Genomic DNA, 23713 nt, shown 5'->3' with positions numbered 1-23713 from the left:
CGTGGGTATTTACGCAAGGCTCCTATCCTACTGCTTGTTAATTCACAAACATTTGTGTACTGCTCCGGTGGGGTACGTAAGGAATTTGGAGCTTTGACTTATAGTTCTGCATTAGCCCCCATGTTGCACGTGAAAGGCAGTCTATTATCCACCTTGCCTCCTGCCTACCTATACCTATATCTGTGTTGTGGAGCATTCAGGTACCGTCACATCCTTAAGGAACTCGTGGCCTCATGAGGAGAGAAGGGACACATACCACCACCTGCCTTGTATCACCTTCTTCCTCGCACGTTTCATTCCACTGATGACCGTGCCCTCTCAGGCGGGCCTCCTCCTGTCTCTTGTACCCCCAACCCTTTTGTTAGAACCTTAGGTGAGGCCCCACCTGGATATTATATAGATGGGAAAATTGTTAGAACCTTAGGTGAGGCCCCACCTGGATATTATATAGATGGGAAAATTAAGGCCCAATTTGTTTAAGGTCACACAGCTACTAATGATGGAGCCAGAACTGAATCCACCTGCTCTGTGAAGCCTTCTCTCGTTTCCCTTCCATGCCTCCACAGAGCCAGCCATGGTCACTTTCGTTGGTATTTTGTGCTACTCTATCCCCCCTTATAATAGCACTGTGTTTCCTGGCCTCGGTCACCCCAGTGCCTAAAAAGACTCCTGGCACATAGTAGGCCCACAATACACATAAAAGATCACCACCCCCAGGAGGCAGCACGTCCCAAGTACTAAAGGATGAAAGCGGACAAGATCGTGAGAGTTCAGGGAAGGCTCCTGCTGGAAGGGTGGCCTGAGCAGGGAGGCCGGGGACAGGGTCGGGTCTGAGCCACTTTGTGTCAGAATGCCAGGAGAGGTGCTGATTTCTGCTTTCCTCTTGTCCCTCCCAGTCGTGCCATCCAGCCCCACCATGGCCTCCTCCACAAGCCTCCCCTCCAACTGCAGCAGCTCTTCGGGCATCTTCTCCTTCTCACCAGCCAACATGGTTTCAGCCGTGAAACAGAAGAGTGCTTTCGCACCAGTCGTCAGACCCCAGACCTCCCCGCCTCCCACCTGCACCAGCACCAACGGGAACAGCCTGCAAGGTAAGCCCCAAGCCCCACCTGGGCCAGCCAGATTCCCTGACTTCACTCTCCCAGGGCCTGACGCAGTTACGTCACTGCTGCTGAGGGGTCAGCCTGCGGCCTGCCTGTTCTCTCTGCCCTCGTCTGTTCCTTTGTGTTCTCTGTCTTCGGCACTGGCCCCTGGCCCTACACACTCCTCCTTTGCTAGAGTTGCCTGAGCAGTGGTCCTCTTTCCAACTCCAGAAATTCTGCTCAGGCTCGGGATTTGCTTGAGATTACTGTTTCCACTTACTAATGCCACCGTTTCTCTTTTCTCCTCTCTCATTCCCTGTGGTCGCCATAATCAGACCAGTCTTTTGTGGACTCTAGCAAGTTCTCCACTGCAGGGTCTCTCCCGGGACTGGCCTTCTCCTGAAGTAGGTCACTCAACCTTCCCTTCCTGTTGCCTGTGTCAGAGTGAACGTGTGTGGGGCTGATGATGGGGAACGGGTGAGCCACAGCCTGGCCAGAGCCTTGAGCTCAGAGCTCGTCGACCAAAGGCCAAGACTGACTGACTGTTGGGAACCAGAAACCCCAGAACTAGTGTTCTGCTTCAGATTAGAAATGTTCAGTTTTTTCCCCATCCTGGAATATAGAGAATAATAGAGTCACCAAGAATTGAGGTGATCTTTCTTTCATTGAGAAAAAACCCCACCCTTTTAGAACGGGCCCACCATTTCTCTTCTTTTTCTTGTGTGCTGGCATTGTGTTGTGGTGTGGACCTGCACATTTTCATTCATTCTCCCACAGCAGGGTTGTGTGACAGGTACTCATAGGCCCCACTTTATAGAGGAGAAAACTAAAGGTTAGGGAAGTGATGACACTGCTTGACTTCCAACAGCTGGTGTGTGGCAGAAGCTGGTTTCAATCTCAGGCTCAAAAATTCATCTCCTCTTTCTATCTCCCAAGCACTTTATTACTCAGAGTGAGTAAACGGGATGTATCCAGGATTTCTAAGGCAGGTAGCAGGGAAATAACATCAATGAAATAATCTGCTACCACTTACTGAATACTGAACAAGCACTGCGCTAAGCACCGAGGATGCCTTGTCTTATTTAATCCCCACAATTTACAGATGAAATAGGACTATTATGGCCTCTGTTGTATGGATGATAAAACTGAAGCATAAGGAGAGTAATTACTTGCCCACAGGCCTAGCCAGTAAATGGTAGAGATGAATGTAAACCCACAGGGTCTGTGCCCCTAACACCCACCCGGGCCTACAGAGCTCCCCATGTTACCTTCCTTCAGTGACCAACTGGCACACCCATCTTCATGGACGGCGGTCAGCCAGGGGTGTCGGGAAGGGTCAGGAGGGCAGCATCCACGTCTGGCACACCTCAGCCCTGTTTCTTATGTATAAGTATGTGTATTTTTATTTATACTTAAATATACACATGTACTGTGTGCCGATGCTTTACATTAATGTAAACTTACATCAATTTTCCTGAAAACCCTGTGAAGTCAGGAGTATTGCCATTATATAGATGGGAAAATTAGGCCCAATTTGTTTAAGGTCACACAGCTACTAATGATGGAGCCAGAACTGAATCCACACCGTGTGAGTCCAGGACCTGAGCTCTTTATCACTATGCCTTTCGGACTCCAGAAGGGCGAGGCAAAACGTTCCCCAGAAACCTGCCGGCAGCGCTGCCCAGCACAGCACGCCCATGGCACAAACTACCCTGGCAAACCCCTCTTCTTAGAGGGCAGAGGAAGCTCAGCTGACTGTGGAGCTACACTTCAGGCAATGTTCTTCATGATAGGAAGTGCCCACCCCCACAAAAGGGAGCCACCCATTCATGCCAGTTCCACTCTTGATCAGCTAAAAATAATGCTTTGTCACTCCCAGTGCATCCCCAGCAAGCTAGGCATATAATGCTTAAGTGAACATAACTTATAATGGGTTTAAATAAGGGTAAAACATATGGAAAGCAGAAATCCGCCGTATTTGATCACCACCTTTGTTAAACATAGATTTGCTGTCAGGAACACGGTATAATGAGGTTTGTAATCCACAGCTGAGGGGTGATGCTTGGGAAGAAAAGAAGGTCCATGGCTCTTGGAGACTCAGCAGCTGTATCACCGGCCAACATGACTTAAGTGGGCAGCCCTTCAGTGGGGCTGCGTGTCCTTCTGTGCCATGCAGACCAAAGAGGGAGCACGAAGGGTCTGAAAATAGGGACTAGGCCCCAGTTTTGGAACATCTGGTGGTGTAAGGGGTGTGTGTCGGTTTGTGTGTATGTTTAAGCAATGACAAGATGGCTTCAAGACAGGGACACCTACAAAGTTTGTGCACCTGTCACCCTCAGGGCGTTTCTAACGCAAGTCTGTACAGATTCCTAAAGTACAGAGACTGTCGCCCGCTTCTGATTACCTGCGAGTCTCTAGCCCTCCATCACATTTCTAATACGCAGCGGAACAGCGGGGAGGGTTTGAGGGCCCACTCAGGAACACGCATTGTCTGGCTTGGCTATTGTGGACGTCACGGCCCTTTCCTTCTGAGTGAGCCTGTGTCCAGGAGATTCTTTCCGGTGGTTTTTGTTTCTCCAATACTGGCATGTCCCAAACGTCCCCACTCTTGAGGGCTGGCAGTGGAGGAGGTCTGAGGAGAGAAATTAGTCAAAGGAATGGAACACCATTTTTTTTAAAGCCATCCTTCTTCCTGCCCCCGGCCTGCTCCATTCCCAACCAGGACACTCACCAGGCAGGGCTCGTGTGCCCAGAAGGGCTCCTTTCCGCTGTGCTCACGACCCCAGCAGCCTTAAATGGGCTGCATCATTAATTCCAGGAAGCTCCTGCCGGGGGCCTTGGGTCTCCCCTGAGAAAAGTGACAGTCTGACTGTGGGCTCCTAGACCTGTAACTGAAGAATTACTTTTCTCTTTCTAAACTTCATCTCTTCAATTTTATAACCGACATAGGTGGGTTATAAAATTGGAGTAAGAAGCTCTGCAGTGTTTTATTCTTCCTTCTCCTTTCTATTGTTACAGTAACATCTATGTCATTTAGACTCCCCTAGTTCAGCACTGTGATCATTAAGACAGGACAAGTGACAAAGGAAGAGTTGGTTAAGCAAATTGACCATGTAAACAAGATTAGAGGTGACACATTTAGGCTGTTTAAGTGTTTAAAGGTCTATTACCTCCGACTACCACTCCGCTAATTGTACCTTATTTTGTTTTGCTTTGTTTTCAAAGCCAAGTCCTTAAAGACCTTATCCCAAACACACCTTTCTTAGCCTCCTCTAGTGACTGCATTCCCCATTGTTCCCCAAGAAAGCAGCGCTGTCATCTCACATGACGGTGTTGAGGATGGTTGTAGGGCCCTAACACGGGAGGGCTTGTTCCCAGCCTGGCTTCTGCATTATCTCAATCTCCCATCCACCCTCTGATGTAGGCAGTTTATTGTCCCCATTTCCTATATGCAGAAACTGACACTTAACAGCCATAACTCATCCAGAGTTACGGAGCTAGCAAGTAGCGGGAGCCTGGGGCTAAAGCCCCGGCAGCCTGACTCCATGTAAAACCCTGTGTACGCCATATGGCCATGCTAGAGTCAAGCCACTGGGCTAGGCCCCTGAGGGTAAGGGGGATCAAATATATGGTGATGGAAGGGGAACTGACTCTGAGTGGTGAACACACAGTGTAATTTATGGATGATGTGATACAGAATTGCACACCTGAAATCTATGTAATTTTACTAACAATTGTCACCCCAATAAATTAAAAAAAAAAAAGTCTTAAAAAAAAAAAAAGACTATAAAATCCTGGCCTCAAAAACGTTCCCTGTATTAGGAAAAACATAACACCACAGTAAAGAAGGCAGGTCTGTCTGGGAGAGGCTGAGGACCTAGCTGCAGAAGTTCAGAGGGAAAAAATTAGGGAGAATTCAGAAGGGCCTCATGGAGAAGGTTGCCTTTGAACTGGGCCTTGGATGAAGAGCAAGTAGGACTTGGGCACAGGGAGACGGGGGAAGGGGCGTTTTAAGGAGAAGGATTAAGGTTAACCTGAGCCCAAGAGGCGTGTGCAGTAACTGGTACACTTGGCATACTGGCGCACAGGTGCCAAACAGCAAAAACAAGGTTAAACAAGGACGTTCTTACTTGAAGGTCATAAGCTCCATTCTTTACATGTATTTTATAAATCACAGTTTCTACTGTGATTCCAACTGCCTTTCTCTCCCAGAGAGGCAAAACCTTTGACAATTTACTAAAAATTCTGAGAATTTTTGTTTGTTTTTTAGGACAAAGCAACTCTATCTAAGCACTTCTTAGAGTCGCAAAAGATGTTCTGTTAAAAAAATTAAAATGTGGTGGTCAAACAAATCTAGAAAGTGGTGCTCACTGAATCGCTGTCTTGGAGATCCGTGATGCCCCTACGTTTGTTAAAAGCTCCGAGACATCCTGCAGTTGAACCAAAAAAAAGAGACAATTCCATTTAGTTTTCTCAATTTCTTTGCTCTTTTCCAAATGTTATGACCAATGAACAGCCCATGAAAAACTTTGAAAAATGAAGCTGCGTTGCTGATTTAAAGAGAAAAATGCAGAGACATTTTCTTTCATTTTTCTCGACATAGTCAGTGATAAATCCTGATTCTAGACGCCCCAAGTGTGTCTGTTTTCTGAGTCAAGGACTTGAGTCACCTAGCATGCTCATTGTCGCGGAGACAACCTCTCTCTTCCCCTAAAGCCAACGCCCCCTGGAGCAGGGGTTCTGCGCAATTTCAGGTCTCAGAGGACTTCATTAATCAAGAGAGAGTCAACCCCAAGCAGGCTGTCACCATGCCATTGGAACTTGCCCCAGTGCAGTGATTTTTAACCCTAACCATGTCCTAGACAATCTCTGCAGTGAAAAATTAAAAACAAAAGGCCAGACTGATTTCACAAAAAGTGTACCCACATACTGATTTTTTTCTTTCCCCACTTTGTTGAAGCGAGGCTGGCCAGCCCCATGCGACTCTAGAGATCATGCAGTCCGGTAACAAATCTGGTCAATTTGAGCAAGACCTGGCCCTGCTTTGTTCCTGGTTAGCTCATCATTCTTACTCATGTGTGGGTTCAAGGAAGACCACCTTCCACCCGGTCGCTCCCACGTCCCCCAGCTCTGCACAACTTTCCATTTTTGTCTTGTTCTTACCAAAATGTGGAATACCATACTGAAAAAAAACACTGCCTTTCCAACCAATAGTTTTTCAAGCTTCTGTCAGAGAAGGTGGTAACCCAACTGCCAGGGAAGGAGGCAGAGCCCCCTTGGTCTTGTGGTGTCTTGGCACATGTTGCTGTTTGAGAGTATCGTGTCCTCATGGAAATCTTCATGGGCCCCACTTGGGCAAGTCAATGTGCCAGCGGCATTTCTGGAACATTCCAAGCTTCAAACACCCATCCCTCTCACCCACATAAGTAATCTTGAGTATTGCAGCACAGATACTAGAAAAACAGCTCCCAACAACTCTGGGAGCTTCCCCACAGTCCTGCAGGGCCGTTTGTTTATGGAAAGGCCTCTTTAGAGGTGCTTAAGTTCAGAGGCCACAAACAGTAATCTTTTCCCCAAATTAACTAATTAATAAGCGTTCTGCATCTGGAAGTTAGGAAGTTGCAGGTGAGACTTAGGGAGCTGTAACCCCCTGGTGTAATATGCAAAATTCTGGGTGTAGGTACGTATGGGTCTTCTTCTGGAGAGAGGTTCCATGGCTTCCATTAGACTCTCAGAGAAGTCTGGGGGCCAGCCGCAGGGAAAAGTAGGGAAGTGTGGGCAGACCAGAGCCACCCCCTAGATACTTTCAGGGGGTTAAAGGTAGTTGGTTTGTTTTTAATCTTAATTATTTGCTAACTTGTATAAACAGGGCTATTTCACTTTTTCAAAAATCCACCTCCTGACCTTGTCTTGACGTGATTCAGAAGACCTGGCATTTGCTGGGCGCTGAGTCGATGCCCACCCTACAGAAGGCATGCCCTTGGCAGAGTCACCTCCATCCTTACTCAGGGAGGGCACGTCGTCCTCAGCTGGGCTCTCCGGGTGCTGGAGTTTATAACCCCTGGAAGAAGATTAAGAAAGAAGAGCTGTTAGCTAGGACTAGAACGAGCATATCCGTTAGCTTTGCTTTACAGCTCTTTAACTCTTTATGTGCTACAGGTTTAATTTAACACATTATGTCAGGTACCAAAACACTATTTAGATTTTTTTGTTTTGTTTTAATTCTGGACATCCAAATGAAATGTTTCAGGCCCCAACTGATAAATGTTGGCTTGAGCCCACTGACCAAATTGGCAGGAAGTTTGTCAGTTTTCTATTTTGCTTTGCACCCTGTTGACACTGCTTGATTTTCTGGCTGTCCTATAGGGTACTGCCCTTTCTTGCCAGGCACACAGTTAATTTTGGTGGAAGCCAAAAGGAGACTTGCTTCTTTTGCCAGAGGCTCAGAACTCCCACAGAAAGGCCTGCCTTTAATAAGGGTGACTGGACCTCTCTTCAGCCTGAGTGAAAATATCCCTAGGGACGTGGAGCCTACCGAGCTGTCACAATGCAAAGACCTCCTGCCCCTCTTGCCTTTGGAGCTACGGCACCTTGAATTCTCAAGTTAAGGCTTGGATTGCAATACCGAGCTCCCTGTTTCAGTTAAACCGAGGGCTCACTTGAATCTTAGGGGGACTGCGTTTCCAACTGATCCCAAATCTTTGGGGGTTTAAGTTGGTCTGCATTTGGCAAGGGACACTTCCTGTTTCTAAGAAAAATGGCTTTTGAGGGCTTAAGAAAAAGGCTCCAGGAGCTTTTGGACTGCAAAAGGGCTCTTGCAAAACAACATTTGGATGATTTACGTGTAAATGAATCAGAAACATGTGGATTAAATTTCCTTGTGAATACAGATGGGTTTAAAAATTAACGGAAAAAGTGTTTGGCAAAATACTTTTTTTTAATTGAATCTAAAATGTCATGGGTGGGGGAGGGGAAGCAGAAGGGGTGTGGGAGCTGCAGGACTCAGAGCCTGGCCTACCCTCCCTGTGTCTACTGCAGGGTTTGTGTTAGTTGGGGTTTGATTTTTTTTTTTTTTTAAATGGCACATTCTTAAAGACATGAGATTTGGGAATTGAAAAGGGCCACTTCCTAGATGCAGTCAACACTGACAAGAACATTATTTTAAATTTAGAATTGCCAATGAAAAGAAAGCAATGACTTTCTCTCTCTGCCTGACAGGATGCTAAGCCATCATTGGGAGCCAAAGATGGCTGCCTCTTGCTTCTAATGTAAGCATTGCTCTCATCTTGACATATTTTAAAGTGGCCACACTGTTTCAATTGTCATGTAGACATCCCTTTATTCCTCACACCCATCATGTGAAGTGTGTTGTATGGAATGGTGCCTATTTCACGTAAGAGGAAACAGCCCAGAGAAGTTAAACAATTAACACAAAGTAACACAGCTATTTTAGCGACAGAAGGGATGGGTTAGAAATAGTAGCAGCTAATCTCTGTTAGGTCTTTCCTAGGAGCTGAACCCACGCCAACCACCACACATATGTTATTTTACTTAAATCTTCAACAACACTAACAATTTCACAGCATTTGCAAATACTGCATTTTCTAGCTGAGGAGGCCGAGGTTCAGGAGACAAGAAACTACCTCCGGGGGACATAACTCAGTAAGCAGGAAAGCGAGAGGTAGAAGGCCTGTCTTCCGGGTTCCATGCTCTTCTAAATACCATTGTGTGCAGCCTCCCGACTCTGAACGCTTTGAAAGAGTTTTGATGACTCAAACAGCCTTCCCTTTTCCCAGGATCTCATCCCAGCTTTCCCAGGCTACAATTTTCTAGGGACAGGTTCAGACCTTTCCAGAAGCCTGAGCGAAGCAGTGGTGTAGAAGACATGCTGGAGTTTCATGCAAACCTGCCTTCTCCTTCTCCATACTTTCTCGAATCTTTATGTGCCCCATGAACAAGACCTGCTGTAGCTGGCATTTCCTTCTCCAAGGGCACAAGGACTGAAAGGAAGACACTCAGATTCCCACTCTGCGAATCAGTCTTCGAGCTAAAAGAGAGCACAGAAAGAGCCATAGTGTTTTGTAGAAAGCGCTGGCAGTTGGGCTAGACCAGTTTTCATTTTATATTTTGAAAGTGAAGAGGAGGGGGAGAAAAATAAAAAGAGCGACAAATTGGAAATTCTCACTGTTTTGCAAGGTTGGGTGCTGCAACTTTCCCAGTGGTATTCAAACTATGCAACTTTCCAGTTATGTTTTAAAATTGAAATCAGATTTGGAGGGATGTTTAGGATCTTCGGTTCTGTTAAAGACATATACACAGGCTGAGATATTATCATCTTACCAAAGTACATGTATATTTTATACAAAAACTTGTTCCATGGAAGATGAGAGCACATGTATGGCTAATAGTCAACCAACATAGTGGTGTGTGGGTGTTTTCTTTTTCTTTCCCATCTTTTTTTTTTTCCCCTCAGTGAGAAGTTTTGATGCAAAACCATTGACTTTTGTCTTCTCCTTCCACAGCGATATCTGGCATGATTGTTCCTCCCATGTGAAAGAATTGCCTTGAAGAATTTTATTAATGAAGAGGTTGGATTCTGCTACAGAGAGTAATCTGATACAAGTCCCAGAGCGGAACTTTTAACTCAGGCCTTTTTAAGAGGAATCACAATAACTGCAGATTTTTAAACAAACAATATCACCGACCTTGCAAATACTGAAATTGGAAGGGATCTGCCAGTGCAGGGTATTGGTCGAAGCGTACCTCCCAGGTGTTTGGGAGATATATTTATTCTGTGTTGAGAAAAGCAAATCCACTTTTTCTTTCTTTCCTTTTTTTTTTTTTTTTTTTTTTTAAGCTTAACTCTGCAGTCATTTGTCTTTTATAAACCGTAAAGCTGTATACAAGGGACACTATAAATAAGACTCCATGTTTTAATTTATGATGTTTTTAAAGCTGTGTAAAGGAAGAATGAAGTGGTGATATTTACAAAAAAGTTAAAAATAAAGGAAAAAAAAAAAAGCTTGTATGGGACAGAATAGGAATGCCAGTTAGATTTTTTAGAAAACTAAGGGTCGGCTTTTGCGCCTTAAAGCATATCAAAATGGTAGTTAGCTCAGACAGTGCATTTTCCATATCTAACTTAACATGCCATCCCTTAGCAGTGCAAGCTTATTTATCTCTTTTGTATTGTTGTCTTAAGTAACTGTGTAAATAAATGCAGCCTGGAAAGTTAAAAGTGATATGAAGTGATCACTTTTTTCCCTTCTACTCAAAAATCCAGTGCCTCTAGACAGATTGTTAAAACCGCATATTTAAACCTGATATCATTCTCCCTTTTTATTATGTCAACTTCTTCTGAAGCCGATGGCCTCTTGAGAGCTTGGTGGCACACTGCTGTGTGAGAATCTCCTTTGACACTTCATGGAACAGGGTCCAGGCACAGAATTCCACCGTACGCCCTCCAGTTATCAAGCCAAATCCCACTTCCACTCCGCCATTTACAAGTTTAAAGTTTACTCATCCTAAATGCTGACTTCATACCCGTCCTCCAAAAGCTGACAAAAACAAGATGGCAGGTATTTCTGATTTCGCATTGGAGATAGGGCCCTATCAGTCGACCTTGACATTTGTAACATAATCGATGAAAAGGATAGGTTCAGTGCTTTGGAATTAAGAGTAAAAGGAAACTGGGAGAAAGGAGAAGAAGGTTGAGACCTCCCAAACATAGTTTTCTGTTTTATGGGAATTTTTGCTCTCATTATCTGGGAAGTGTTCTTAAAAAAAAGAATTAATAGCAAAGATGCAGCAAAGCTATGAGGATGCATTTGCCTGATATTTTTTTCTTTGCTGTTGTGTTTTTGTATGTAGTTATAAATACTGTAGATTTTTTGTGATTTTTTGCCAAAGTTGTTGTTCTATTTATACATTTTAATGTCTTAAGACAGTTTTTCAATATCACAAAAAGATTTTACTGCATATTTTGCAAAGGAAAAAAAAAGCTCACTACCTTTAGCTTGCACATACTTGCAAAATTAATTAAAAGGCTTTTTGTTTTAAAGGGGATTTTGTAAAATATCCATATAAATAATGTATTTATCTTTGGAATTTGTACATTGCTTTCCCCTTCTATCTTTTCCTCCCACCCCCAGTTTATTTTATTGTGTATGTTTGCTATGTGAAAAGTGCGTATTTGTTTGGTCACCTACAGTTGTATTAGCTGTTTCAATGTGATTTTTAAACATTTCATTTATAGTTATTTTTAGTATTGTTTTAAGCCATGCTTCAATATTTTTTATTTCCATCCAAAAGCCATTGTCTATTTTTGTATTATTTGTAAGTTAAAAAGTTTTTTCCAATATATGGCAAAAAAAAAAATAGTAGCACATTATTCTTGTAGCTTTTAGTTTGTAGATTAAAAAAAATGTATCCTTTGCTTTGGAAGCTTACAAAAAAAAAACAAAAAAAAACTAATGCTGTTTTACTCTATTAATATGCATGGAATCTCTCCCTCTGGAGTGACGCATTTTTCGCATTAAATTCGGGGGAGAAACTTCATAGAATTCAGTGAACATACTTTCTTTCTTAAGTCTGCTTGTATATTTCCTCTGTCTTTCACATAAATATAAACCAGCAGATTGGATGCCTTAACAATGCAAATCATATTCATTTCACTTGTACATTGTAACTGCACCAGAACTGTCAGTCATCACTAACATTCTAAGAAAAAAAAAAAGAAAAATGAAAAAAAAGACGTCGAAAAGCACAAAAGAACTGTTTTGTTACCTTAAGACAATGTAACTTTTTCTAGTAGAGCAAGAAATTTACAACAATGCTGCAACTGTGCATGCCCCCATATGGATTTTGCAATGGTTTTCACTAGACTGTCAGAGTGCGATTTTTATGGGTTAGGGTGGGTGGGGGAGGGGAGTTTCGGGAGGGAAGGGAGGGAAGGAAAGCTGATTTTTCATGGTGAGAACTAATGATGATTAATAATAATAAAAAAAACTGGAAAATGTAAGCAAGGTGGACGCATTGCTTCTCGGTACTCAGAAAGGTGGTCTGAATTCGTGTGGTAAGCGCTGGCCTGAAGATATGTACAATTTAAAGCCATATTTTGTCTGGTGAGCCCCTTAATTGTTTGTGAAGGACCCGTCAGCCGGGAGGTGTCCGGCTCAGACCCTGACAACAAACGCCACCCACCTGTCGGCCATGTGTAGTGGTTAGAACTTTTCTTGAAAGTCCAAAGAGCCTTTAAAATATGCATAATTTGTGTTTTTGTCGCCTCTATTTATACTGATTAGATGAAAAGACGTTCTGACCCTCAGACCCTCTTTCTTCTACATAAAATTTACAAGTAAACGATGTTCCCCTAAATACAGAATATGGCTTTAAGAAGAAAACGAAATGGAGAATTAAGATTTCAGTTTGGGGGGGAAAATGTAGCTTCTGGATGACTGGATTGCATAACACACCCTGGCCTCACATCGTGCTAGAATACAGCTTAACGAAGTCATCTCTCAATCTACTAACCTTTCACCTTCTTATCCAACTTTTTGAATAGACACACACTGTACAGTTCAATTGTTAGAGAACCTAACTACTGTAGAGATTGTTATAATTTTTTTTTTTGCAAAAATTCAAGCTGTAAAAACTTTTCAACTTTCACAATATTTAATTAAAGTTACTTCCTGTCTGTGATGGCAGCTCCTAGTTGTGTATTCATTTCAATATTTCAGATGAGCCCAAGTCCAACATAATGTAAAAGGGCTGTGTTTGCAATTACTCAGACCAGGGTTGACACCCAGAGAAAAGAAATTAGGGTGGTCCTGGGACACCCACTTTCTTTCTTTGTAAATCCTCGGGGGTTTGCTAATCTGAGATGCAAATTGAACATGCGCAGCGTACTGCTGCCCTCTGCCGGCAGCAGCTGGACGCACATGTGCCCGCGTTGGCCCACAGAGTCGCCAAGAGCCCCAACTATTTCACCAGCCAAGCAATGAGATCCCTCCTGCAGTGACAGAATTGTGAACACAGGATCTGGCTATTCTAGAACACCATCCTCCGTGCTCCAAGTCTGAACCAAGCTCTTCACATAGAGCTGCTAATTAATCCCAGTGAGCCTTTTGGTCAATTAATTATGTGCCCTGGCTCATTGATGAGGAGACATGTGTGAGCTCAGAACCTTCTCTGGAGCTGCAGTTTTAACTCCCACGTGGATAAGACACTTTCCCTGTTAAATAAAACCAAATTTATCCGGAGTTAAATATTCCACAAACACCCAATAGGTACATAATCCTATAAAACTGTTTCCTTTTAAGTTTTATCATGATCATAAGTCTTCCCAATTGCACATTCAATGCTTTTCTTATTTTGCCATTGTTGGACATGATAAGGTTAATGATGCTTGTAAAATATCTCAAGAACTCAGCAAATAGGCCGTAGACCAACAGACACTTGATGGTCAGAGCTAATAGGGTGTCACAACCACCATCGGGATCATTTGTGACGGCCATGGTTGATACACTTTTGCTCTAGAATAGAGCCCGATTTGAGGTAATGAAAGAGTGTAATGACTAAGTTAATAAGTAGAGAAGCTACCATCCTTTTCTTAAAAATGAAATCTATGTTGAATAGTTTGGTCACTCAATACATATTTTTGGAATGCTGTATTAGTTGCGGTTCACTGTGTTAGCTGCAGAAGATTAAAAAAAAAAATGAACAAGAGACCTCTGCCCTTAGGACAGTCACAATCTCAGACAAGATAAATGTATACTGAAATCAAAGTCTTCCAGAAAGGTTAGAGTGAGGCAGGCATGCCACAATGCTCCACAGATTAAAACAGACATCCATACTGGCTTCTACTTTCCTTAAGGCCTATTTCTTGGAAGTATTCATTCATTCATTCTTGCAGTCATTCACCTTGGAGGTTTCCTATGCATCCTGCACCAGCGGGGCGTGGTGGAGTCCACAGTGAAGACACAGACACGGGTCCTGCCATCAGGGAGCTTAGAGTTGAGTGGGGCAAGCAGACATTAAGCAACCACACAAGTATATGCTAACTAACCAATGAAGAAAAAACCTAGAATGCTCTGCACGTGTATTACAGTGGGATGTGATTTAACCTGAAGGGCTGGGGAAGGTTTCCAGAGAAAGTGACATTTGAACTGAGATGGGACAGATGAGGTAACCAGGTGCAGTGGGCACTTTAAGCAGAGGCAATGAGGACAGGTGTAAGGAAGCAAGCTTTGGGGGATGCACACGGTACATCCAGGAACAGAAAGGCTGTGTGAGTGGAGCGCACAGATGTACAGGATGGCACTGGGGAGTGTGGGACGTTCAATTCAGAACACATAGTGTGCACCTACTACGTGCTTGGCACTGTATTGGAGGCTGGGATGCACTAGGCAAAGCAGTCATACCTCCTGCCTGTAGGGCCTGAGGGACAACTTGTAAACTCACAACCCTGTATTTGTCCACAGAGCTATATGCTGGTTAAACGGGGTGAGTTGGAGTCAAAACAGACACGGAGCACCCTGCTCGCTCCAGGCAGCTGCTCCCACATGGGAATGTGGGCCCAGGGATGCCCATCTTCTATTTTTCAAGAATGCCAGATATATTGCTGAGTTTGGGGGGTTTTTTGGTGTGAAATTTTCATTTTTTCAATGTTGTCATCTAACCCCAAAATAGTGCTTTCAAAACAGTGCATTGAGCAAACAAAGTCCTTAGGTTCTAGAATGTCAGTTTGGGACTTCTGGCCAAACACAAGTTACTAAAGGGGATGTTTACACAGCCCGATTTGAAGTCATAGTGGTGTGTCCTATCCATGGAGGCCAAGGAATCCTGTAAAGAAGGGCATGCCTGAGTGGTATGAGTAGGAGCTCTCCAAGCAGATAGAGGAAAGGAGGGCATGGAAAGCCATGGAGCTGGCTCTATGACAAAAAAAACCAAACACCAAATTAGTGGCAAGGAATAGGAATACTATGGGAAAATGGAATATGTGATAGTGAAAAATTGCCTATACTCTTCAGTAGCCACATTCAATGCAAAATGTATATAGATCAGTTTTGTTCATTTTAACCTCCTCTTGCCTTGCAGAAAGACCCTCATGAACGAGTTCATATTTAAGTAGACTGCCAGGGAACTAAACACTTCCCAACATACCACGCTCAGGACCATGCCTGCCCCAGAATATTCCACATCACTCACACCCTCAAGAATGTGGCTCCTGGAAATAGTATTCTCTCTCTCCAACCTCATCAATTTCCCCTTCCTCAATATTACTTTCTGATCAGCCTACACATATGATCTCATCTTAAACACACAAAAACAATTTTGAGCTCACTTTGCTTTCAATCTGCCCACTGTCTTTCTGGTCCCTTTTTATGGCAAGTCCCCACTAAAGAGTTGTGTGTCTATCTTCTTCTTCATGTTTATTCTTTTGTTATCCATATTACAATAGATGTTTACTGTAATGATGACGAGCGGGGAGTCTTAAACACTGCAAACAAGGGATCAAAGGTACTTGTCAGTACTATCAGCCTGGAAGCAACACAGAGGATGAATCGGAGAGGCAGAGGGGAAGTGGCAAAGAATTAGGAGGCCACTGCAACGGTCCGGGCAAGAAATGAACGTCATGGACTAGGAGAATGAAAAGGGGGGAAAGAGATAGGTTAGAAGTAACATTGTGATTACAGTCAACAATATGGAACACTAGATCTCAAGGGTTCGCACCACAAAATGAAATCATGATTATGTGACGTGATAGAGGTTGTTAGTTACCACTATGGTGGTAATCATATTGCGATATATAAATATATCAAATTAACATGTTGTACACCTTAAACTTACACAATGTTATATGTCAATTTTATTCAATAAAAAAAAAAGAGAGAGAGAGGGAGATTTAGGGGACAGAACCACCAGGATTTGGTGATTGATGCAATGTGGGGATTGAGGGAGAGAAAAAATACAAGACAAAACTCAATTTTCTGACTGGGGTAACTGCCATTAAAGAACTGGTTGAATTGTCTGGCTGGGCTGTTCCGCTGCTATTAAGCTAGGGAGCTCGATGGTGACATCCCTTTCCACTGTTCCCTTTGCTTTCATTCCCTCTCCCAAGTATAATCCTCTCCTCCACAGGCTTCTATATTTACATTAAGAATGAAATTCAGTTTCCGGAACTGGAAATATTTGTTACTTTTTTCTTTCTTTTTCTTTTCTGTTTTTCTTTTTTTTTTTTTTTTTTTAACTTAAGCATCAAGCAGTTTTATCTCTTCTCTCTGGAGAGTTATGCTACAGTGGGACTGATTTTTATCTACTTAGCATGCTTTTTTCCCACTGATTGTAGAATTTCCACATTCTATATTAAGAATGAGAGTTCTGAGCCCTGGAATGAACCACAGGCCTGAAAGTTGGCTTTCTGCAGGAAATATCTTGCACAGAGAGTAATGCTATAAGGAGACCAGTGCCCCACAGGGGAGTTGACAAAATGTCAACACAAAAGAGGGTGTCCCACTGAAGTCAATTCATTCAATAATACAGATTTGGGTGGGATTCTGCCAGGATAGTAGTGGCTAGAAAATGAGGGCAGCAAGGAGTGATGAATGAGAACCAGGCAATTGCCATGGCTTTCTCTAACACATTTGTTTATTTAAGGTATTCTTAATTGAGGACTTCCTTTGTGTGAGGCACTTTGCTAAGAGCTGGGGGTCGATTGTGTCTGAAATAGACCCATTTCCTTCCCTCATTACTGCCTACGGAGAACACAGACATAATTCAAACAATCACACAAACACATAATTTCACACTGAGATAAATGTTATTGTAATCCTAATATATCTGGCAGAGCATATCTCTACAAATTCAAGCTTACTTCAACACCCAAATTGGATTCCTTATTCAAATCCCTTAAAGACCACTAAAAAGAATCTAAAGTCCAGGGCACGGCAATACCTACGAAAATTCTTTCCTCCTTTTTTTACTCCTCACCTTACTCAGACCCTACTTTCCTCAATCCATCTGACAAAAAGTCTATTCTGAATTTGCATGATTTTTCTTTTTACTTCCTCCCTTTCCCCATCTTTCTTACAGCATTATGTTCAACTATGTCTTTTTCCCAGCAAGGAAACACTTCCTCTTTAGCAGAGCTGGGGAAAGAGGAGATTTTGGGTTGACCAAATATGATTCCCTTTGGCAGGTTGTAGGAGGCAAAAGTCCACTAGCACTTCCTTGTTAACAACGTTTGACCTGCTGTATTTTGAGGGACAAGAATAGGTCGTCCTGAGCACAAAGAACAAGATGCATCAATCTGTTTGTATTTCAGAGAAGACAGGAAGAAGGGGAGTCAGTGAGGCAAAGTGGGGAGTGGAGTGGAGAGGGTGTTCCAATGGAGGCATCAGGTCACCCCAGAGTAGAGGACCGGTGCCACTGGATTTTCCCCCAGAATGGTCCTCCTTCTCAGTTCATCTCCTCCTTCTGACATTTGCTTTTCTCCTTCTTTCTATCTTTGTTTCCTTCATCTCTGTCTATGCAACAGTTCTGATCAAAGTCAGATTCACCACTGGCAGCTCTTCAAGCAGAGCCATTAGCTGGTTATTCCAATGCCCCACGGGGTAACCCCTCTCCTTCTCTTTATCCTTATTTCTACCTGCCCCATGAATTTATTGCATGGAATTTTAGGGTCCTGGTCAGCTTCTCTTCCATCCTTTAAAAGCACTTGCAAAGGGTAGGGGTCCCCACTACTGTTCTTTAAAATCCAAAGGGAAACATTCCTGCCCCACACTTCATGCTTTAGAAACTACCACAGCCCAAAGGGCTCAACTGATAAGGCCAACATGGAGCCCCCCATATTTTTCTCCACAAGCACAGATTATTACAGCATACCTTCAGGTCCAGGAAAATGACAATTTGTTTTATTTAACTAAAGGTGAGCCCAGAAGAAGATGGTAAAAATAAGCAAGGAGATGGTATTAACGGTGACTGGCATTCTCTTGTTGGGGGCCTTCTTTTGTGTGAGGTGATATTCTATTACCTTCATAGAAAATGGTTGAGTTTTCATAATGGTCATTCACTATGGGTGTAATTGGCCCCAACTGAAAATAAATTGCTCACCAACCTTGTACGAGGACGGAGGGTCCCTGTTGGATCTGGAAGGTCATTTATTTAAGACATATGGACACAATAGTTAGTATATCTGTGGACTGTAGTAACCCAATAGTCAGTATATACTGAAAATGACTTCAAAAAAGAAATCACTGAACTTTTCTACATCTCAGTTCCTCATCTATTAAAAAGAAGTGGCAATAAAAGTATTTATCTTAAAAGGTATCTAGGAAGAGAATGTGAAATAAGCTATGTAGTGAGTTATCATTCAATGCCTGGCCCATATTACCTATTCTGTAAATATTAGAAACTGATTCTATTGTGTATGTGTAAGTGTGTGTAGATGGATAGATACATCAGTATCTAGATATAGATAAACAGATAATATATTTACCTGATTAAAATTATAGATATTAGGTTGTTTCATATTTCTTGATATTATATGTAATATTTTAATGGGCATCCTCGATTTAAAAAAATAAAATTATTTCAAGTCCTTTCTATTTCTTAAAAGCTAACTGTACTGTATCCCTGACACCCCAAGGGCCACCCCAAAGAAAGGACTCCTCATTTAACAAGAGAAAACTTTCCCAACAGCTCCCAAATTAAACCAAAAGATGGTTTGTGGTTGACGCTAGTCATAAGTACAAGCAAAACAAGACATCTGCCCCAAATCATTTCTTCTTTCATTATACTTTAGTGCTAGAGGAGGTACTAAACCTGGGTGGCCACCAGGAGCAGACCAGAGTGGCCAAGTGGCCACCTATGGAGCAGACCAGAGCCCACCATCTTAGGTCTGAACTGCACTGACCTTCAGCCTGAAGCAGAGTCACCCAGCTAAACTCGCTCATGTTAGCTGACCTATTGCCCTGTAAAGCTGCACGCATAGAAATTAATACGTGCTATGACTATAAGCCACTAAGCTTTGGAGCAATTTGTTATGTGGCATTATTGTGGTAATAGCTGACTGATCCTAAAGTAGAAACCCAGAAGTGGGTGCAGTTGTAAGAGAAACTTGAAAAAAAGTTATTTTGAAACTCAGTGGTGGGTGGTGAGGAAAACAACAGGAGGTTGGGAGATTGGTACCTGTGTCCTGCAATGGTAAAATGTACCACTGATAATCTGGAAAGGCAGACATGGACTTACTGAACTCGGGGAGTGGGGTCAAGAGATTTGGAGATGAACTGGCTACAGGTAGACACATATGATATGGTGCTACATGAAAGAGACGAGCTCATAAATGAAGAGTCTGGTTTTTAAACAAAATTGAGAAAGAATACAGAGGACTCAGAAAATCCGGGGCATGCTGGGTTGGCAAATGATAGGCTCTCCACCCAGTGAGCTGTCCTCAAAGTAAAATATAGCCTGAGGGCAAAGACCCAAAGCAGGACACTGCTATGAAGATACAGCCTGGCAGCATAGTCTCTAAGTCAAGGGCACGGCCATCACAGGCTTTGTTAACAGCTCTGATAAGATTCAGCGGATTCCTTCAGCTGGACAAAGGGACTTCTAGAAAGACCACGTAGAAGCCTCAATTGTGCCGTTCCTGGAACGCACTACCCAAAATAAGAACCAAAGTTAACTCAGAGGCCCTTTTGCAAAGATTATGAGGAGAGGTTCAGTGCATACAGTTTACTGGAACTGAATACATAAACAACACACCCAGACTTTGAAAGCTGTATTGGCAATATTCTAGCCATTCTGGATTAGAAGAGACTGTGGCTGTGAGAGACGAAAAGACATTGGAGTCACCCACATTGCTGTAGGCAGGAAGCCGGCTGAGAAAGTTGCCCGGCTGATGACAAGGAGGAATTTCTCTTGCCCTTTCAATGGAAAACAATTGTCTAAGAATCTAGTCCAGGGAAGCAGAATGTGGACCGAGTGCTGTGTTAGCCATGACTTGCTTGGACCAATAGAATATTCATCGCTATGATGTGAGTGGCGGCGGGTGGCTTTCTCGGGACGGCTTTGGTCTGACAGCATTAGTGTGGCGAGAGCTGACACAGCAAGTCCTCCTCTTGGATAGAATTTGGACTGTGGGATCCTTTTGGACAATTACAGCAGCTCCTTTCAGTACCTTCTCTGACATCACCGGGGACTATTTTCTCCAGAGCCCTTTTCTCTTTCTGGAATGATGACGTTTATATATTTGTTTATTTGTAATATTCTTTTTACTGTTAGATCCAAGCCCATAGAACTATTCCTGGCACATAATAATAATGAATAGATGCTTTCTGATTTAAAGGTCGCTTCTTCTCTCAAAGATTCTATAATTCTCCCAAGCTTAGACTGCATTTTGGATGTTATGAAGATGTTTGGTTTCTGCCTTCAATAATGCTTCAAAATACTGATAAAATTAGTGTCAAGGGCATCTTTGATCCGGGATAGTCACAACACATTGGGAGTAGCAATATGGCTCTAATTTAGTGATTTCTGGACAAAAGCGGCAAGTGGGATTATTTCTAGGTAATGATTCAGGAAAGCAAGTAATCTAGGAGACAGAAACACTTCAGCATTAATTCCAGCATACCCATCTTAAGTGTTTTCATTGTCAATAAGCTGTTTACATAAGGCAAAATAATAATCGTTGGAGATAACGATGGAAACTGATGAGGTTAAAACTAGACACCAGATAACAAACCTTCACTATGAGGGAAAAAAACCCTGAGAAATGTCAAGTTTCATTTCTCAATAGCCCTCAACATACCTCTGCTTTTGCTGTCCACAGAGATCTCTCAAGATTGAACTGATTCCTTTATGTGTTCAACAGACACTATGCTAGGTGCTAGAAAAACCAAGGTGAGCAAAGCCAGAAGTGGTCTTTGTCTTCTAAGAGATTGCCATCTGTCAGGAGAGGCAGACCTTAACCAGATGTGTATGTGGCTGAATACAGTATATTAAAACTGTTCTGAGGGCTACATAGAAGAGCAGGAAACCAAGAGAACATCCAGTTTGAGTCTTGACTTTATTTGGGCCATCAAGGAAGGCTTCCCCTGAGAATATGGTGTTCACACTGAGATCTGAAGGATGATTAAGTCAAGAAAGAACATTAAAGAGAGAGTGGATATCATGTGCAAAGGACCTGAAAAAGATCAGTGTGGTTGGAGCAAGGGGAAGAGAGCTAAAAGATGAGGCTGGATAGACGGCAAGACCCAGGCCATGGCAGAGCCTTGTATAGGTCTGGTTTTGTATACAGAGCTTGATTTTTATCTAAAGACTAAAAGGAAGCTATTAAAAGATTGACTAAGAAATTTATTGACCATCTTCCTAGACACTCAGGTAGATGTTGTTGACATATTGGGGGTGTGTGGGGGAAGACATTTTTTAAACAACTCTTCTACTGGTGAGAGTCTCTGGACTGGAACATAGCAGAGTTCTGTTTGTCTCATCATGGTCAGGATGCCGTGTGTCAACTTGTAATAGTTGGTTCACCTTTACCTTTCCATGAAGCCTGTTGTGTTTTAAGCATTACCTATCAGATCTCACAAGGCTTGATATTTATTTTATTTCAACTATCACTCTTTTTTGTCAAGTGCAGTCTCAGGCACAGCAGGTGAACCTTAATAGTTTAAAGAATAAATAGAAAACTGACGGGCTCACACCCAGTAGCTAATGGATTATGAAGTAAAAGGGACTACATTCCACCCCAGTGCACTTAGCTCAGGGTTGCTAGGAATTTTAAAGACTCCAAGCTAACGCTTCCTGAGCCCAGGGGAAAGGAGTTCAAACTCACATAGGGCTCCTTTGACAGACATGCGAATGAACGTGGCTATCATTATGTAATCATACATCTTCGGAGTTATTTATTTTTGACTACACAGTGCATCCTAGAAACATATTGGAGACACTTGGCCTGCCAGCTTGGTATGTGTGTGGCTATCACCTGGCAGACAGAAGGACCCTGATGGGAGGATCACTCAGCCATCTTGCTTTTCCTCACTCCACTGGTGTCCCAATATTTCATGGTGAAAATACATAAGGAAGAGCAGGCTATTGCAGACATCCCTCTTTGAAGTAAAGGGGCCCGACATTCTGTTATCTGAAATGTTCTATACTTTTGTAAGTTAGCCACATTGCATGGTGTCCCAAGACCGTCTACCCAAAGCTTTTAATTAGTTATTTCAGATCTATGTGTCTTCATTAGCATCTGAGCAATGAAATCACCTTTTTACCCCAAATCTCGTGATTTTATTGGGGACAGTGGGAACAGCAAGAGAACTCATGCCATGGATCACATTAGCCAGGAGGGGTCCGGCAGAACAAAGAAACCAGCAAGAGAAGCCCCGGAAGCACTGGTGGGATGGCGTGGGGGAAAGGGTTGGTGAACTCCAGCTCTCCACACCCAAGCGCACACATCAGCAGAAGCCATGACTATGCCAGCCGACTTGACCTCGGACACCTTCATTTGGTGAATTAGGGAATGAGAAGGAAAAAGCTGAAAATTACCTGCTTCCGAGGGACATCCCTGGCATGTTAAACCTCAAAACGGGGTTTCCAGAAAAGGGACCATAAAAACACAGTAAGAGAACCACTAAGCTGTTTCCCACCGGGGTCACACTTAGAAAGATCAGTAGCTGATGATCAACGTCTTGATCTTTGCTCTCATCCAAGACCAAAGAGTCATAGGCCCTTATGAGCTGAAAGGATAACCTTAGAGATTATTATATGAATGACTTCACTTGCAAGAAGAGAAGAGACTCAGAGAGGTGCAGTGTCTTCCCCAGTGTCACACAGCAAGGGCAGAGTTAACACTAGACCACCCCACTTCCGCATCTCCTGTTTTTCTCACTCCCTTTCTGGGATTCCCTAGTCTCTGGGGCAGGGAAAACAAAGCTTTGTCAAGGGGATTTTTTTAAAGCCAAAGACCCAGTAGGATATGGACAGAATTCCCTGGTGAGACCAGGAGAAATGAATTTGTAAGCAGGAAAATCCAGGCTCCTCCTTCCCAGCACTGGGCCCATCTGATGAACTGCGCTGGCCTAGAGGAGTCTGGAAGTTGGGAAGTGCTGTGGCTTCCAGGCAAGGATGATGGCCCTTCCTGACTACCTCTCTGCCTCTCTTCTTATTCTCTTCCCCATTAGCAGCAGCAAGTGTGGGCTTCTGAAATCACAAATCAGACCATGTAACACTCCATCTTAAAACCCGACAATAGCTTCCCATCACAGGTAGAGTGAAACACCTGCTCTCATGGCCACAAAGTCTTCCGTGATAAGAACCTTGCATCCCTCTCCACAAAAATCCCCTACCCCTCTCCCATTTGCTCTGTATGTTCCAGCTAGATGCCATGCTCTTCCCCACGATGGGGCCTTTGCCCTTGCTCTTTCCTCTGTGTCTAGAAGGATTTTTTTTTCTTTCTCTTTGTATGTCTGGTACCTTCTTATCTTTTAGGTCTTGGCTCACACGTCACTTTATCAAATGGATTATCCCAGAATCTCTCAAATTCCAATCGTTTCCAATCCAGATATTCCCCTCCTCAAGCCCTTGTGTTTCTTTCTTCTAGTACTTAGCCAAAACACTAGATGATTGTA

At 43.1% G+C, this 23713-nt stretch overlaps 1 protein-coding gene across 10 annotated transcripts in view; it reads left to right on the top strand.

Moving 5' to 3' along the window:
* Window positions 1-12782, top strand: part of EBF1 (EBF transcription factor 1) — a 379176-nt gene extending 366394 nt beyond the window's left edge. For 3 of the 10 annotated variants that reach the window (XM_033096242.1, XM_033096245.1, XM_033096243.1), the window contains exons 15-17: window positions 897-1091; window positions 1418-1486; window positions 9605-12782. In XM_033096242.1, coding sequence (XP_032952133.1) covers window positions 897-1091; window positions 1418-1485 — 263 coding nt within the window. In that variant the 3' untranslated portion in view covers window position 1486; window positions 9605-12782. The remainder of the gene's footprint in view (window positions 1-896; window positions 1092-1417; window positions 1487-9604) is intronic. The other 7 variants (XM_033096250.1, XM_033096249.1, XM_033096246.1 and 4 more) reach the window with 4 other exon arrangements.
* The last annotated feature ends 10931 nt before the right edge of the window (window positions 12783-23713 follow it).

The sequence above is a fragment of the Rhinolophus ferrumequinum genome, chromosome 24 (genome assembly GCF_004115265.2).
Source record: "Rhinolophus ferrumequinum isolate MPI-CBG mRhiFer1 chromosome 24, mRhiFer1_v1.p, whole genome shotgun sequence".
NCBI lineage: Eukaryota > Metazoa > Chordata > Mammalia > Chiroptera > Rhinolophidae > Rhinolophus > Rhinolophus ferrumequinum.
The sequence above is the reverse complement of the archived record's forward strand: the minus strand, read 5'-3'. Positions and strand labels throughout refer to the sequence as shown.